General features: G+C 34.5%; 1 protein-coding gene across 1 annotated transcript; it reads right to left on the minus strand.

Moving 5' to 3' along the window:
* Positions 1-7,131: 7,131 nt before the first annotated feature.
* Positions 7,132-13,864, minus strand: LOC130933859 (uncharacterized). The gene is given in 7 exon segments (XM_057863466.1): positions 7,132-7,992; positions 8,094-8,180; positions 8,258-9,185; positions 9,393-10,635; positions 10,956-11,459; positions 11,462-12,476; positions 13,835-13,864. Coding segments are annotated over 7 exon segments (4,668 nt in total).
* Positions 13,865-14,410: the final 546 nt, after the last annotated feature.

Below are 14,410 nucleotides of genomic sequence, written 5' to 3' on the forward strand. Positions count from 1 at the left end.
AAAAATCACATTTTATCCCCTTAAATAAAAATGGAAAGGCAAAGGGCAGTGCTTCTTCTATGAACTTTCTAGCAGCATTAATAACTTCCACAAGTAACTTCTTCTTTCTTTCGAAAACATGCTCATATATGGATTTACAAATCTGCCATGCTTGGTTAGCTACAAGTTCCTTTTTCTCCTTTAATTGTCTTCTTCCTTTGTTCTAATTTTGCAATTGCTTCCACCACCGCAAGGCTCATCGATAACTAGTGGGAGATGAATACCTAATAGCCTCCAAGTTTCTACTGAATCTGAGAGACCCACAAACAATGTGAGGTTGATTATTCTACTGAGTTACACCGTGGATAGATAGGGTTAACTTGGGGATTCGAGTGTGGAGCTTTAATTTGACTGATAATTCATTATACATTAGTTTCCATAAGAAATTCTTTACCTTGGGTTGACTTTTGAGACTCCATATTTCTAGCCATATAGATTTTTCTTTTGCACTGAACAGGGAGAAATTCTACTTGAGGATGATAAATCTGAAATGCAAGTTTGTAACTAGATGAGACTGAATAACTTCGTTTCTTCTCCTTTAGCCAGGTAATGTAGTCTCCTCCTTCTACAATTTTTGTGTTAATAATTACCTTTGCTATTTCTTGACTAAAATGTTCTTTTATTTTTGTTTGATTCCATTGTCTGTTTGGTAACATTAGTTTTGCAACCCATTGTGGAGTGTATTCTTCAACTTATCTATTACATCCTCCTTTCGCTTTCCTTTTGCCCCCACCAAAATTGTAGAATTACCCTCTGAATTTTTTCGAGCAGCGTTTCTGGACATTTGAAGCAGTTTAAGGTGTAAAGTGGTACAATAGTTGCAACGGCTTTTATTAACACCTCCCTGCCACTTGATGAAAGTAAAGTCCTTTTCCAGTGTTAAAGTTTTTGTGTAACCTTATCCTTTATGTAATTAAATGTTGTCCTTTTAGACTTTTGGATGACTGACAAAAATCCTAAATATTTGTCTTGATTGCTAATATGAGGAACTTGGAGTATGTTAGCTAGGGAATCTCAAATATGCACTGGTGTATTTCTGCTAAAGAATACTGATGATTTATCCAAGTTGACCTTCTAACCACTAATCTCCTCATAACTCTGTAAAATCTGAATTCGTCTCCGACAATCTTCTTCAGTAGTCTTACTAAACAGTATTGAGTCATCTGCAAAAAATAAGTGATTGATTTTGGGGCATCGATGATTAAGTCTCAATTCAGAAAATTCTTGTCTTTGTTCTCCTCTATGGAGCAGATGGAAAAGTCCATCTGCACAAAATAAAAAAATATAAGGGGAGAAAGGGCCGCCTTGTCGCACTCCTCTACATGGTTTAAAGAAATCATGAGGTTGATCATCCACAGTAACAGAATAAGAAACTATCGTCACACACTCCTTAATCCAATCCACCTATTTATTACAAAAGCCTAGCTTTCTCATCATAGACCATATGAAAGATCATTCCACCCTATCATATGTTTTACTCATATCAATCTTCAAAGCAAAATCATGACTCCCATATTTCTTGTTCTTTAGAAAATGCATAATTTCATGTGTAATTAATACATTGTCACTAATCAGTCTTCTTTTAACAAAAGTACTTTGTGTATCACTAATCAATCTATTCATAACAAACTACAACCTATGCACCAAGATCTTGGATATAATTTTATAAAACATACTACTAACGCTTATAGGTTTAATCTGCTTCATATTAATAGCATTTGAAATTTTAGGAATTAAGCAGATATTCATGTGATTAAAAGCCTTAAGTATTTTACCTCCAGAGAAAAAAATTTCTAACTGCTCTGATGACATCCTCCTTGATCATATCCCAATAAGTCTGATAGAACTTAGCAGTGAATCTATCATCCCCACATGCAGATAATGGGTTGATAGAAAAAACTGCCACTTTGATCTCTTTTTCTGTCACTGGTCTGACTAACCTCTGGTTAGTCACTGCATCTATTTTCTTTGAAATACCCTGAATCTCTTCGGCTGGGTCCTTCGGGTTGCTTGAGGTAAAAAGAGTCTCAAAATACTTCTGGGTTGTTTTTGCTATTTCTTCCACCTCTGTTGCTATATTCCCTTCTTCGTCCTTCAAATACTATATTCTATTTCTTCTATTCCTCGCTTGAAACTTGGAGTGAAGAATTTAATGTTTCGATTGCCCCAATTCAGCCAATTAACTCTAGATTTTTCTCGCCAATATCTCTCTTCTTGGTCCAGAGCTTTCTCTAATTCAGCATCTAGGTTTTGGATTACGGTACCATTGGCATGCTCTCCCTTTTCTACTTCTTTAGCCAAATTCTCTTTGACATTAAGAATTCTGACCTTATAGTTAGAGAAGGAAGACATTTGTCAATCCACAAGTTTATGTCTGCATTTTTTCAGTTTAGTTGCAAGCTGAAATATTAGTGAACCCTCCGCTCTTTCTCTCCAAACCTCCTTCACAATGGCAGTAACATCTCCCATCTCACACCATCTTTCTTGAAATTTGAATCTTCTCTTAAACCTCCTTCTTTCCATCTTTGCACTTAATAAAATTAGTCTATGATCAAATCATGTGTCCTCCAAGTGGATGACCACAGCATTCGGCCAATCATCTCTCGAAGCACTGGTTTCTAAGGCTCTATCTAGCCTCTCTTTAACAAGCTTTCTTCCGAATTGCCGACTACTCCACGTGAACTTATTCCCTTCATAATCCAAATCAATTAAACCTCCATCATTGATGAAATCATTGAAGATTTGTATGGAAGTACTTGATTTTGCTCTGCCACCCTCCTTCTCGTGATTTGCATTGATTGCATTGAAATCTCTTATGATAACTAATTTATCTCCACTAATGTCCATAAGTTGTACACTCGATTATATTGCTCAATCCTTCTCACCTTTTTCGTACTCAAGTGCACTCCTATAACCTCCCATTTTTTCTCTGCTTGTTGATCATCAGCTGTGAAATGAATGAAAAAATTATCATGTCTGAAAATCTGAACTTTGAATATTATCTTTTCACACTTCCACAAGACCATCTGCCAACCCAATCGGGTCATTGTATTCGACTCTCCGCAGCACACCCTCCACAATCAAGAAATTATTTTTTGTCTCGCATAAAAACAAAACCTCGGGAGAATGAGATTTAAAAATTCCTTTGATGCTGTGAACTGTTAGGAATATCAAGAATTTTTTCAAACCCTGACAGTTCAACATTCCCATCTTCATGTCTCTTGGGGTGCCAAATTATCGGTGGCATCCTCTCTCTTTTTAGCCAAATGTTATTCTTCCGAGCATGGTTTTTTATTTTGAGTCTTCACCAGCGTCTTTAGATTGTCACTCAAACTCCGAATTTGATTTTAAAGAATATTTCTTCCTTGCTAGATGTTTCATATTATTCTTCCTGCCCCCTTATTACCTCCAGATTCCTCCCCTACTCCAATAAAAAATGCATAATTCGAATTGATTTTGGAAAATTTTTCAGCTCTATTTTCATCCACCTTCTCCTTGTTTCCCAAAATATTTCGATCCTCTAATTCACCTCCATTTTCTCCCACTGTACTATTACAATTCTTTCTGCTCTGCACTTCGTCTTCTTCCTCTTGCACCTGTGAATTATTAACCTTCGAAGATGGGTTGGAAAAACCTTTGATTAATCACACCGGTGCTGGTTTGTTTGATCTCTCTCTCCCTTCTCCAGCCTTGTTCCTCCAATTCGGGTGCTAATTTTCTTTTTTATTCCTAGTTCTCCTCCCAAGTTGTTCAGCTTGTAGCCAAAGTCCCCACTGTTCCTCTTATTGACTTTCATTCACTGAATTCTTCAAATATTGACCACAAGCTCTGATTTCATGTCTTACACAGCCGCAGTAGTGGCAGAAGTTTTCAATTCTCTCATACTTGATCTGAGCCTCTATCACTTTGTTATTTCTATCTACAATTTTTAAAACCCTTCTCAAAGGCTTAGTTATATCCAACAGTATTTGAATTTTGAGAATTGTTTCTTCTTTCCCTTTCATAGTGAGCACATCAACATCTATGACCTTTCCCATCGCTTCTCCCACCTTTCTCCCTAAACCTGTCGTCTTGTATTGCTCAGGTAGTCCCCACATATGCACCCGTATGGGAACCAAAGTAAATTCTTTCTCATTAATCTCAATCTCTGCGGACCACTTCCGTAGGTTTAGAATGTAATTTTTAAACAGCCACGATGTTCCCTTCTCTATTCGAACCAAGTCAATTTCTTTATCAAAGAAAAATTGGAATAGATTCCTCCCATGGTCCATCACCTTAAAGCCTTCTGGTTGTCTCTATAGAGCATATAGTGCCACTTTAAGAGTTTTAACACTGAATTGTCTATTTATCATGAGTCTGCCTACCAAGTTTTCTGTGCATTTTTCCATTCTTTTTTTAATATCTTCATCCTCAAAGTGAAAAACTTGATCCCTTTCAATCTCATATACAAATTTGTCGTAATCTTGATTAGCAATTACCATGGTCATCTTTAGATACTTTATGAGTAAAACTTACAAAATTAGATTTTTTTTGTAAACTCTAGCAGAAAAAATAACTCTAACTGTATGACAGTTTTAAATTCCTTTAGCACATTCCAAATAGTGAGTATTTACATTTATTATTAGTGAGCATAACTTAAATAAATTTAACTATTTAAAAAAATATAACACTTCAAATCATTTTTAATATATAATTACTTATCATGTACAAAGCACCAATACATAACAAAACAAAATAGAAAAAATACAGAGATATCAATTTTAAATTATTGTTGCACATAAAGACAACAATATATATATATATATATATATATATATATATATATATATATATATATAATATAGGAATGCTAGAGGTTATCATAATTGATTGTTTTTTGTCATTAATTATTTTTTAATATTTAAAAGTATAAGATAAAATACATTGTTAGATTATTAAACTAAAAAAATTAAATTAACAATTAAGTGATAAATAAAAATAATAAATTTTAATAATTGTTATTATTTTTTAAGTTAATTATATTCAACAGTATTTGAATTTTGAAAATTGTTTCTTTTTTCCCTCTCATAGTGAACACATCAACATCTATGACCTTTCCCATCGCTTCTCCCATCTTTCTCTCTAAACCTGTCGTCTTGTATTGCTTAGGTAGTCCCCACATATGCACCCGTATGGAACCAAAGTAAATTCTTTCTCATTAATCTCAATCTCTGCGGACCACTTCCGTAGGTTTAGAATGTAATTTTTAAACAGTCACGATGTTTCCTTCTCTATTTGAACCAAGTCAATTTCTTTATCAAAGAAAAATTGGAATAGATTCCTCCCATGGTCCATCACCTTAAAGCCTTCTGGTTGTCTCTATAGAGCATATAGTGCCACTAGGGGTGGCAAACGGGCCTCAACCCGCCGGGCCAGCCTGCGTAACCCGCCAAAAAAGGTGGGTTGGGCTGGAAAATTAGGACCGCCAAATAGCAAAAACCCGCCTAAACCACATCGCTTAAACCGTGGGTTTTGGCAGGCTTTGGTGGGGCGGGGCGGGCTTCCCCGCCGGGCTTAGTGTTTTTTTAATAAGGGGGTATTTTTACAATTTTTTGGCCAAAACCTAACTTCCTCCAACCTAACATACAAGAGTATGAAGATAAAAATTGAGTGGTTTGGATTATGTTTATGTTACTTTGAAGAGAATATTTATAATTATGATTTAAATTATGTTTATTTTATTTTGGAGAGAATATTTATACTTATGTTTTAAATGAAAACTTGGTTTATAATTATGTTTATTAGATATTTATAATTACAAAGATTTTAATGTTTATGAATATAAAAAATATAATTTTTTATACTTTTAGAAATTATAAATTTATTAATATGGTTGTGAAATTATATATATTGTTTAGTAGTTAATAGTAAAAAAAAAAAAAAGAGGAGCTTAGGCGGGCTTAGCCCGCCAACCCACCAGCCCGCTGTTAGGCGGGGCAGGGTGGGATTCTAGGACCGCCTCACTAGGCGGGGCGGGGCGGGGCGGGCCAGCCCGCCAAAAGGCGGGCTTCTGGCAGGGCGGGGCGCGGCGGACTTCTCCGCTTGCCACCCCTAAGTGCCACTTTAAGAGTTTCAACACTGAATTGTCTATTTATCATGAGTCTGCCTACTAAGTTCTTTGTGCATTTTTCCATTCTTTTCTTAATATCTTCATCCTCAAAGTGAAAAACCTGATCCCTTTCAGTCTCATATACAAATTTATCGTAATCTTGATTAGCAATTACCATGGTTATCTTTAGATATTTTATGAGTAAAACTTACAAAATTAGATTTTTTTTTTGTAAACTCTAGCAGAAAAAATAACTCTAATTGTATGACAGTTTTTAATTCCTTTAGCACATTCCAAATAGTAAGTATTTACATTTATTATTAGTGAGCATAACTTAAATAAATTTAACTATTTAAAAAAATATAACACTTCAAATCATTTTTAATATATAATTATTTATCATGTACAAAGCACCAATACATAACAAAACAAAATAGGAAAAATACAGAGATATCAATTTTAAATTATTGTCATACATAAAGACAACAATATATATATATATATATATATATATATATATATATATATTAATTGTTTTTTGTTATTAATTATTTATTAATATTTAAAAGTATAAGATAAAATACATTGTTAGATTATTAAACTAAAAAAAATTAAATTAATAATTAAGTGATAAATAAAAATAATAAATTTTAATAATTTTTATTATTTTTTAAGTATATATATATATATATATATATATATATATATATATATATATATATATATATATATAGAGAGAGAGAGAGAGAGATATCAAATTGTCGTTGAAGAGTATTACACACGATATTTCTTCATTTCTAAGAAAATCAGCTTTCATTTTTCCTCCAATTTCTAGCATAAAATGCAAAATTACAATACAATAATACACAAAATGATAATTATTCTTCCCACTTTTAATAAAAATGATAAATAATAAATTTTTTATTTAAATAAAAAACCTTATTTTTTTGGTGACTGAAATAAATTAAACAAAGAAAAACAAAACAAACAAAACAAGGAACTGCTTAAATAGAGGGGCAGTCCCGTTTAAGACTACTCTTAAACTCTTCCCAAGGTGAAAGAAGCTCCATATGCGAAAGTTGTAACTTCATCGCCATCTTTGCCATAGTATCTGCCACCGTGTTTGCATCTCTCATAATCAAACGAAAGTCAACACGCCAATTCCAATGCATGATATCTCTTATTTTGAGCACCAATGGATCAGTAAACCCAAAATCATCTTGAGTAACAAGATTAAATGCTTCCACACAATCCGTCTCACAAATAACATCTCGTTGACCCACATCCCAAGCTAAGAGATATCCTCTCCAAATAGCAAACAATTCTCCTTGAAGAATACTATTACTCTCAATCATTCCCAAACACCCCCTTTGCCAACTCCCATTACAATCTCTAATAACACAAGCAAAACCAACACTATCACCCGAACCAAAATAACTAGCATCACAATTAATCTTAAAAGTACCAATGGATGGGGGATTCCAAAAACCATTTAGAGTAGAGGGAAGGGACATACGTTGTAATTCAAAAATATTTCTAAGCTCCTTTTCTGAAGTTAATGCCAGACAAATCACTTTTTCCGGAGGCCAAGTTTCATGGAGATTAAATATGTCATTATTCCTTGCTCGCCATATCCACCAAAGTCCCGAAAAGAACTTGAATAGATGCTCTCTGCTATGATACAAGAACCAATTCTTCAAATCCAAAGGATGACAAGAAATATCCAACCTATACCAGACAAGCTGAGCTTTTGGACAATCCCGAATACAATGTAAAACCGATTCCTGGCTAGAAAGACATCCTGGACACCTATCCGATGACGACATCCCTCTTCTAAAGCGAAAACTTGCAGTAGGAAGAGCCTCCTTAAGACACAACCAAGCCAAAAACTTATGCTTTTCCGGAACAAGCTGACGCCAAAGCCAAAGCCAATTCTCCCGCTCCTCCCAACCAAACAGTTGCTTACACAACCATAAGTAACCATTGCGTGAGTTATAGACTTTGGCAGCAGACCCACTCCAATACCAACCCACTTCCGGACCTGCTTATTCATCTGGATTGTTAGAGAGAATATTACCTTTCAGATTTTGAGATAAAGGAATAAAGAGTATCCAAATGCCACCTACCAACCGACCAAATATCCTGTATCTGGAGATTCGAATCAGAAATGTGAACATAATCCATCTCATTAGATAACCGTCCTTCTCTCCTCCAGCTAGAAAACCAAAAATTCTGGTTCAAATCTCCAATACACCAAGCAAACCCATCCTTCAACACTTCCCAAGCCTTGCAAAGACACCTCCAAATGGGAGAGTCCTTGTTCTTAGGATAACTAAAACAGTCATATAGGGATGATCGGTACTTGGCATCCAACAATTGGACCCATAGCTTGTTTGGCTGCTGGAAAAAAGTCCAAACTAGCTTCCCAAGAAGAGCAATATTTACACAATAAGGATCTCTAATCCCCAAACCTCCATATTTTTTTGGAGTAACTAGTACCTTCCAACTAACAAGATTCAATCCTCTTCCATCAACTTGTCCTTTCCAAAGAAAATTCCTCATCATAGACTCCAATTTACTAATGATTCCTTTGGAAAAAATAGAGACCTGCATCTGGTACGTGGGAATAGCGGCGGCAACAGAATTAACCAAGCAGAGTCTACCAGCCCGATTGAGTAAACTCCCTTTCCAGCTTGCTAGCCTACTCCGAACCTTATCCAGGATACCATTGAAAGCTGAACGAGTCACCCTAGAATGGCTAAGGGTAACTCCAAGATACTTGCCCAAGTCCTGGACAAATCTGATAGAGGATACCCCAGTGAAAATCTCTTTCCTTGTTGCAGAGACATTCTTAGAGCAAAGCGCTTTAGACTTCTCCACATTAATCTTCATCCCAGATGCTTTGTAAAAAGTCTCTAAAACCAACATCACATTTTGCACTTGTCTCTTTGTAGCTTTACAGAATAGAAGCAAGTCATCTGCAAACATTAAGTGGGATATTCTTGGTCCCCCTCTAGAAATAGCAACCGGCTCCCACAAGCCCAAATCAACCTGATGACTAATAAAGCATGCCAATCGCTCCATACACAACACAAAAAGATAGGGTGACATAGGGTCTCCTTGTCTAAGACCTCGACTAGGAGTAAAGCCATTCAGACGACTCCCTTTCCAAAGAATAGATAAAGAAGAAGCAGTGACACAATTCATAATCAAATTAAGTGTAGGAATAGGAAAACCAAAACTCTTAAGGGTATGAGCTAAAAACCTCCAATCAACTCTGTCATAAGCCTTCTCCAGATCAATCTTAAAGGCCAGTGTGCCTTTCTTTGATTTAGTCTTCTTCATAAAGTGGAAGACTTCTTGAGCAATAATGATGTTGTCAGGAGTTCCTCGTCCCGGAATAAATCCTCCTTGAAGCGGGCCAACAATATCCGCAAGATGAGGACGAAGCCTATTAACAAGGACATTCGTGATGATCTTGTAAACTACATTGTAGAGACTAATCGGCCTGAAATCTTTCATAGATACCGGTGATTCAACCTTTGGAATGAGAACCAGTAAAGTCTCCAATATTCTCGGATCAAGAGTAACACCGGAGAAAGCCTGTTTAACCATCTTCCAAACATCAAGACCAATGATCTCCCAATATTCTTTGAAGAAGAAAGCTTGAAATCCATCAGGACCCGGAGCTTTAAAAGAGTTCATGTGAAAAACAGCTGTTCTGACTTCCTCCATAGTAACTGGTGCCGTAAGATTATTGCAAGCTTCCTCATTTAGAGAAGGAAGAGGCACATCACCAAGGCAACCCAAATCAACATCATCCAAATGACAGAATAAGCTTTTATAGAAAGACTCTGCTTCTTGACTCAGAACCTCTGGATCAGTTTCCCACATTCCATCCTTGAGAAAAAGGCCATGAATCTTATTATGCTTCCTTCGCGCAAGAGTTTGAATATGAAAGAATCTTGTATTCCTATCCCCGAACCTAACCCACTGCTCTCTAGACTTTTGGAACCATAGGAGCTCTTCTTGCACTAGAGTATTATTATAATCATCAAGCAACTGTTGCTCTTTCTGACACAAATAAATACTATCCACCACTTCCAAACGCTTTTGTAAATAATTAATCTGCTGCTCTAATTCACATTTCTTAACAAAAATGTTACCAAATACCTTCGAGTTAAACTCTAGTGAATTCTTCTGTACTTCCGAAAGCTTGCCATGAATCCCTCTATTACCAGACCACCATGACTGGTTCACAATATCCCTATACCCAGGATGAGTAGCCCAAGCAGCAACAAATCGGAAAGGTCGATTCCCTTTAGGCTGAGGACGACCTTTACAACGCACCAGAATAGGGCAATGATCAGACTGAAGCCTATTTAAAATTTCTGCATAAGCCTCTGGAAAGATAGATAACCAACTACTATTTATACAAACTCGAGGACTGCCATAAATACCACTACACCTCCAAATTAAATTATCAAAGTGAACCTCACAGTAACACCCTGATCAAAAGCATCAATGAACTTACAACAAAACACCCTTCATAGAGGATAGAAACCAAATACCTCCCTTATGCCCCTCTGCTTCTACTATACCAACAGAGTGATACCCCAACCTTTTCCAAAATAATTTTAAATGCTGAAAAGGGGAGTGAGTTTCAACCACAATAAAGAAAACAGGTCTAAATTTCCTAACAAGTTCCTTACAATGCACCCGGGCTAACTTATTAGAAGCACCCCTAATATTCCAAACAATCATATTTAAACTATCCATAAATAAGAGGGACAGAATAAATAAGAACATAAACTCTAAACAGAATCACCAACCTCAATAGGTGGTTTATCCTGTGGTACTAGCACACTCTGATCCTTAACAATTGCCACCTTCAGACCTCCTGACACTGCACCTGCCATGCTTCCATCTACTAAAGTTGTCTCCGTTGTGCCACCATTTTTATTAACTGGCGAGTTCTGCAAGGAGGAAGGCCGAGGACGCTTCCGTAGAGAAATTCCACGACGTGCAGGAGTTCTGCGCGATGGAGATGGCGCAATTTCATGTTTTTCTCGCTTTCCCATCCTAATGCCAATTGATTTGCCTCCATCACCATGAAAATTGGGCCTTGGAACCCTTCTCGAATCAAACTTGTGCTGCTTTCCATCTTGGTCCTTCAAACCTGATGACTGGCCCATTATGAATTTTTCCTTACGCAGCACTTGTTGCCAGCCCTCTTCATCATCCATGCATGCCTCATTAACATGTCCATCAGGCACGTGAGGAGCCAATGATTCCATAACCACATCCTTCCCTTTAACAACTCCTAATTTGCACACAAATTATGAGGATTCTCACCTAAATCACGAGCTTCTGATTCAGTCTCTTTTTGAATCTCATGATTGTTGTGTGGCACTAGTGTCGGGGATTCATTATTTTTTCCATCACCAAAGGAATTTCCGTTTCCTTTCAAGGACTCCTTCTCCATGCACAACGATTTATCATGCCCATACCGTGCACAAGTAGCACAAATCAACTGTAAACTCTCATACTCCACTTCATAAGTCACACCCTCCACTATAATATGTTTAATTACAGGCAACTCAAGATTAATTTGAACACAAGCTCGGGCATACTTTCCTCTTTCTGCAAGCTTAGTGACCAAATGTACTTTCACCGAAATCCCTATTGCAGAAGCAATTCGCAGCATTGCTTGTTCCTGGTAGCACCAAATTGGAAGTCCCGAGACTCGAATCCATACCAGCGTTGATCCAAAGGATTTTTCGCATGGCCTAAAATCCACATCCCATGGTTTTACTGCAACATAGTGACCGTCTATCAACCACGGGCCACCAAGAATGACTTTCTCACGATCTGCAGCAATATCAAATTTAACCAAAAAATATTCAAACCCCACATCCAACAAATCAAACCCTCCTTTGATGCACCATACTATCCGAAGCTTATGCATGAGAGCCGTGTAGCCATAATGCTTATCCAGCACCTTGATCACGATGGCTTCCTTATAAGGTTCAGCCAGACAGCTCTTTGCCTCCTTGGTAAAATTGACACTTGGTGGACGAGAATCACCCTGCTTACCTGTGACCGTCGCGATACCATCCCCAGATAAAGATCCTACTAATGCAAAGGCCTTAGACTTTTCTGCACCAATAACTTTATCTCGAAAAGAGACATTGGATGGTTTTTCTAACCCATCTCGAGAAGAACCCTCCTTAACACCAGATACACACCTACCCACGCTCTCCCTCTTATCTCTTCCGATGGCATGACCATCTTCCTCACCGTGTTTCACCCTCAACTGCTTGCCCCACTCTCTCCTTCTCTCATTCTCCTTGAGTACGGAGTATTTAATAAAAAAAAATAAAAAAAATAAAAAACCTTATTTGATCATGTGTTAAATTATGTCTAAAAAATACTTGAAATTTAATGATGATAAAAGAAAAAACATAAAAAACTGTTATTAGTTTTTATCATTAATTGTGGTTACTAATTACATACTTTTAAAATTATAAAATCTATTATTCTAAACTTATTAAAAATAAAAACTGTATAAAATAATTTAATTTAAATATTTATATTACTAAAATTATTTTTTATTATATTTTATTTTTTTAATTATCTATTTTAAATAAAAATTTGAATTAATTTTCTTAACTAATAACATAATTATTGTAATATTTGCTCGGTAATATTTTCTGATTTATTTAGCCTAATTAATTATTTTTTATTTTATGCTAATTTAATTAATTAAAATTAATAAATTTCAAATATTTTAATTTTTATACTTTTTTATTCTAATAATATAATTAACATTAATACAATTTTAATACTTTAATAATCTTATTTTAGAATAATGTTTTATCCTATATATATATATATATATATATATATATATATATATATATATATATATTAAAACCTCCAAAACCATAATATTTTGGTGCTAATAATATGGTCATTCTAAAATTTTAGTTCCTTACTAATAAATAATATCAATAACTTATTCATACATGAAATATTATATTATAGGACTAAGTCGAAAGAAAATGTACTATTAAAAACATTATATATCTTTAAAACCGCTAAAATTATATTATTTTTTATATGTTTTTTATTAATAGTCCTTACATTTATGCCCATGCTAACTATACTACTCCTCTCACTACAAGTCAGTACCACTCAAAAATTCTGTGCCGCCATCAGAATTCTGAAATATGTTGCTGGAAATCCAACTAATAAAATTAAAAGAGTACGTAAAGAATACGTAAAAATAAAGAATATATTTTTTGATTGATTAAAATGTATAAAAATAAAACTAAATATATATAGAATATTTGTTTATAAAAAATAAAAAATAAAATAAAGATAAAATAAAATAAAATAATAAAAACTAAAATTAAAATTAAATTTATATATTTTGTTAAATTAAATTTATGAATTATTAAATAAAGCGTAAACATATCTCTCACTATATCAATATGAATATCATTATCTCTCACTACATCTCAATGTCAAAAACATACACATATCATCATCAAGAAGAATTGTCATCCGAACCATCAAAAGAGCTGTCATCTGAATTCGGTGGACCATCAACAGCGCATCCGAACCATCAGAAGAGCCGTCATACGAACTTAGAAGATAACACGCCTGACATATCTTACATCTAAAAAATAATAAAATGAATACAGTGCGTAAATCACGAATCTCAATCTCCATTTCTATCTAAATATCCATAATGTTTAACAAAATATAGATAAATATTAGTGCAGAAAAGTTCATGCACAGTATCAATAAATGTTAGTTTAATATTGATAATAATTAATTATAGTAAGAATATATATAATTTTTTAATTTTTTATTTTTTTATTTATTAAAAATTTCTATTAACACTATAATTAATTATAATGTACTCTTTATGTACTCTTAGTATTTAATTTATTCTAATAATTACTGACATATCGATATTTAATATGGTATTAGAATAGATACTTAAGATTATACAATAGGAGAACATTATGTAAAATTCAAATAAATAAATATTATAATGAAAGCTCTCATAAGTCTATAAAGTTAAAATAATAAAATAAATAATTAAATATTAAATGATACTTCACTAAGACTAAGTTGCTATTGCTAATTTGCTATATTGAATAATGAATAAGCACAATTCTGCCACCCAACTTGCATTTCCTTTCATTTAATACTTCTAAATCCTTGCTATAAAAACTAAAAAGAGGAAGAACACAACAAAAAGTTTTTCAT

Source organism: Arachis stenosperma, chromosome 6 (genome assembly GCF_014773155.1).
Source record: "Arachis stenosperma cultivar V10309 chromosome 6, arast.V10309.gnm1.PFL2, whole genome shotgun sequence".
In the NCBI taxonomy this organism is placed as follows: Eukaryota; Viridiplantae; Streptophyta; class Magnoliopsida; order Fabales; family Fabaceae; genus Arachis; species Arachis stenosperma.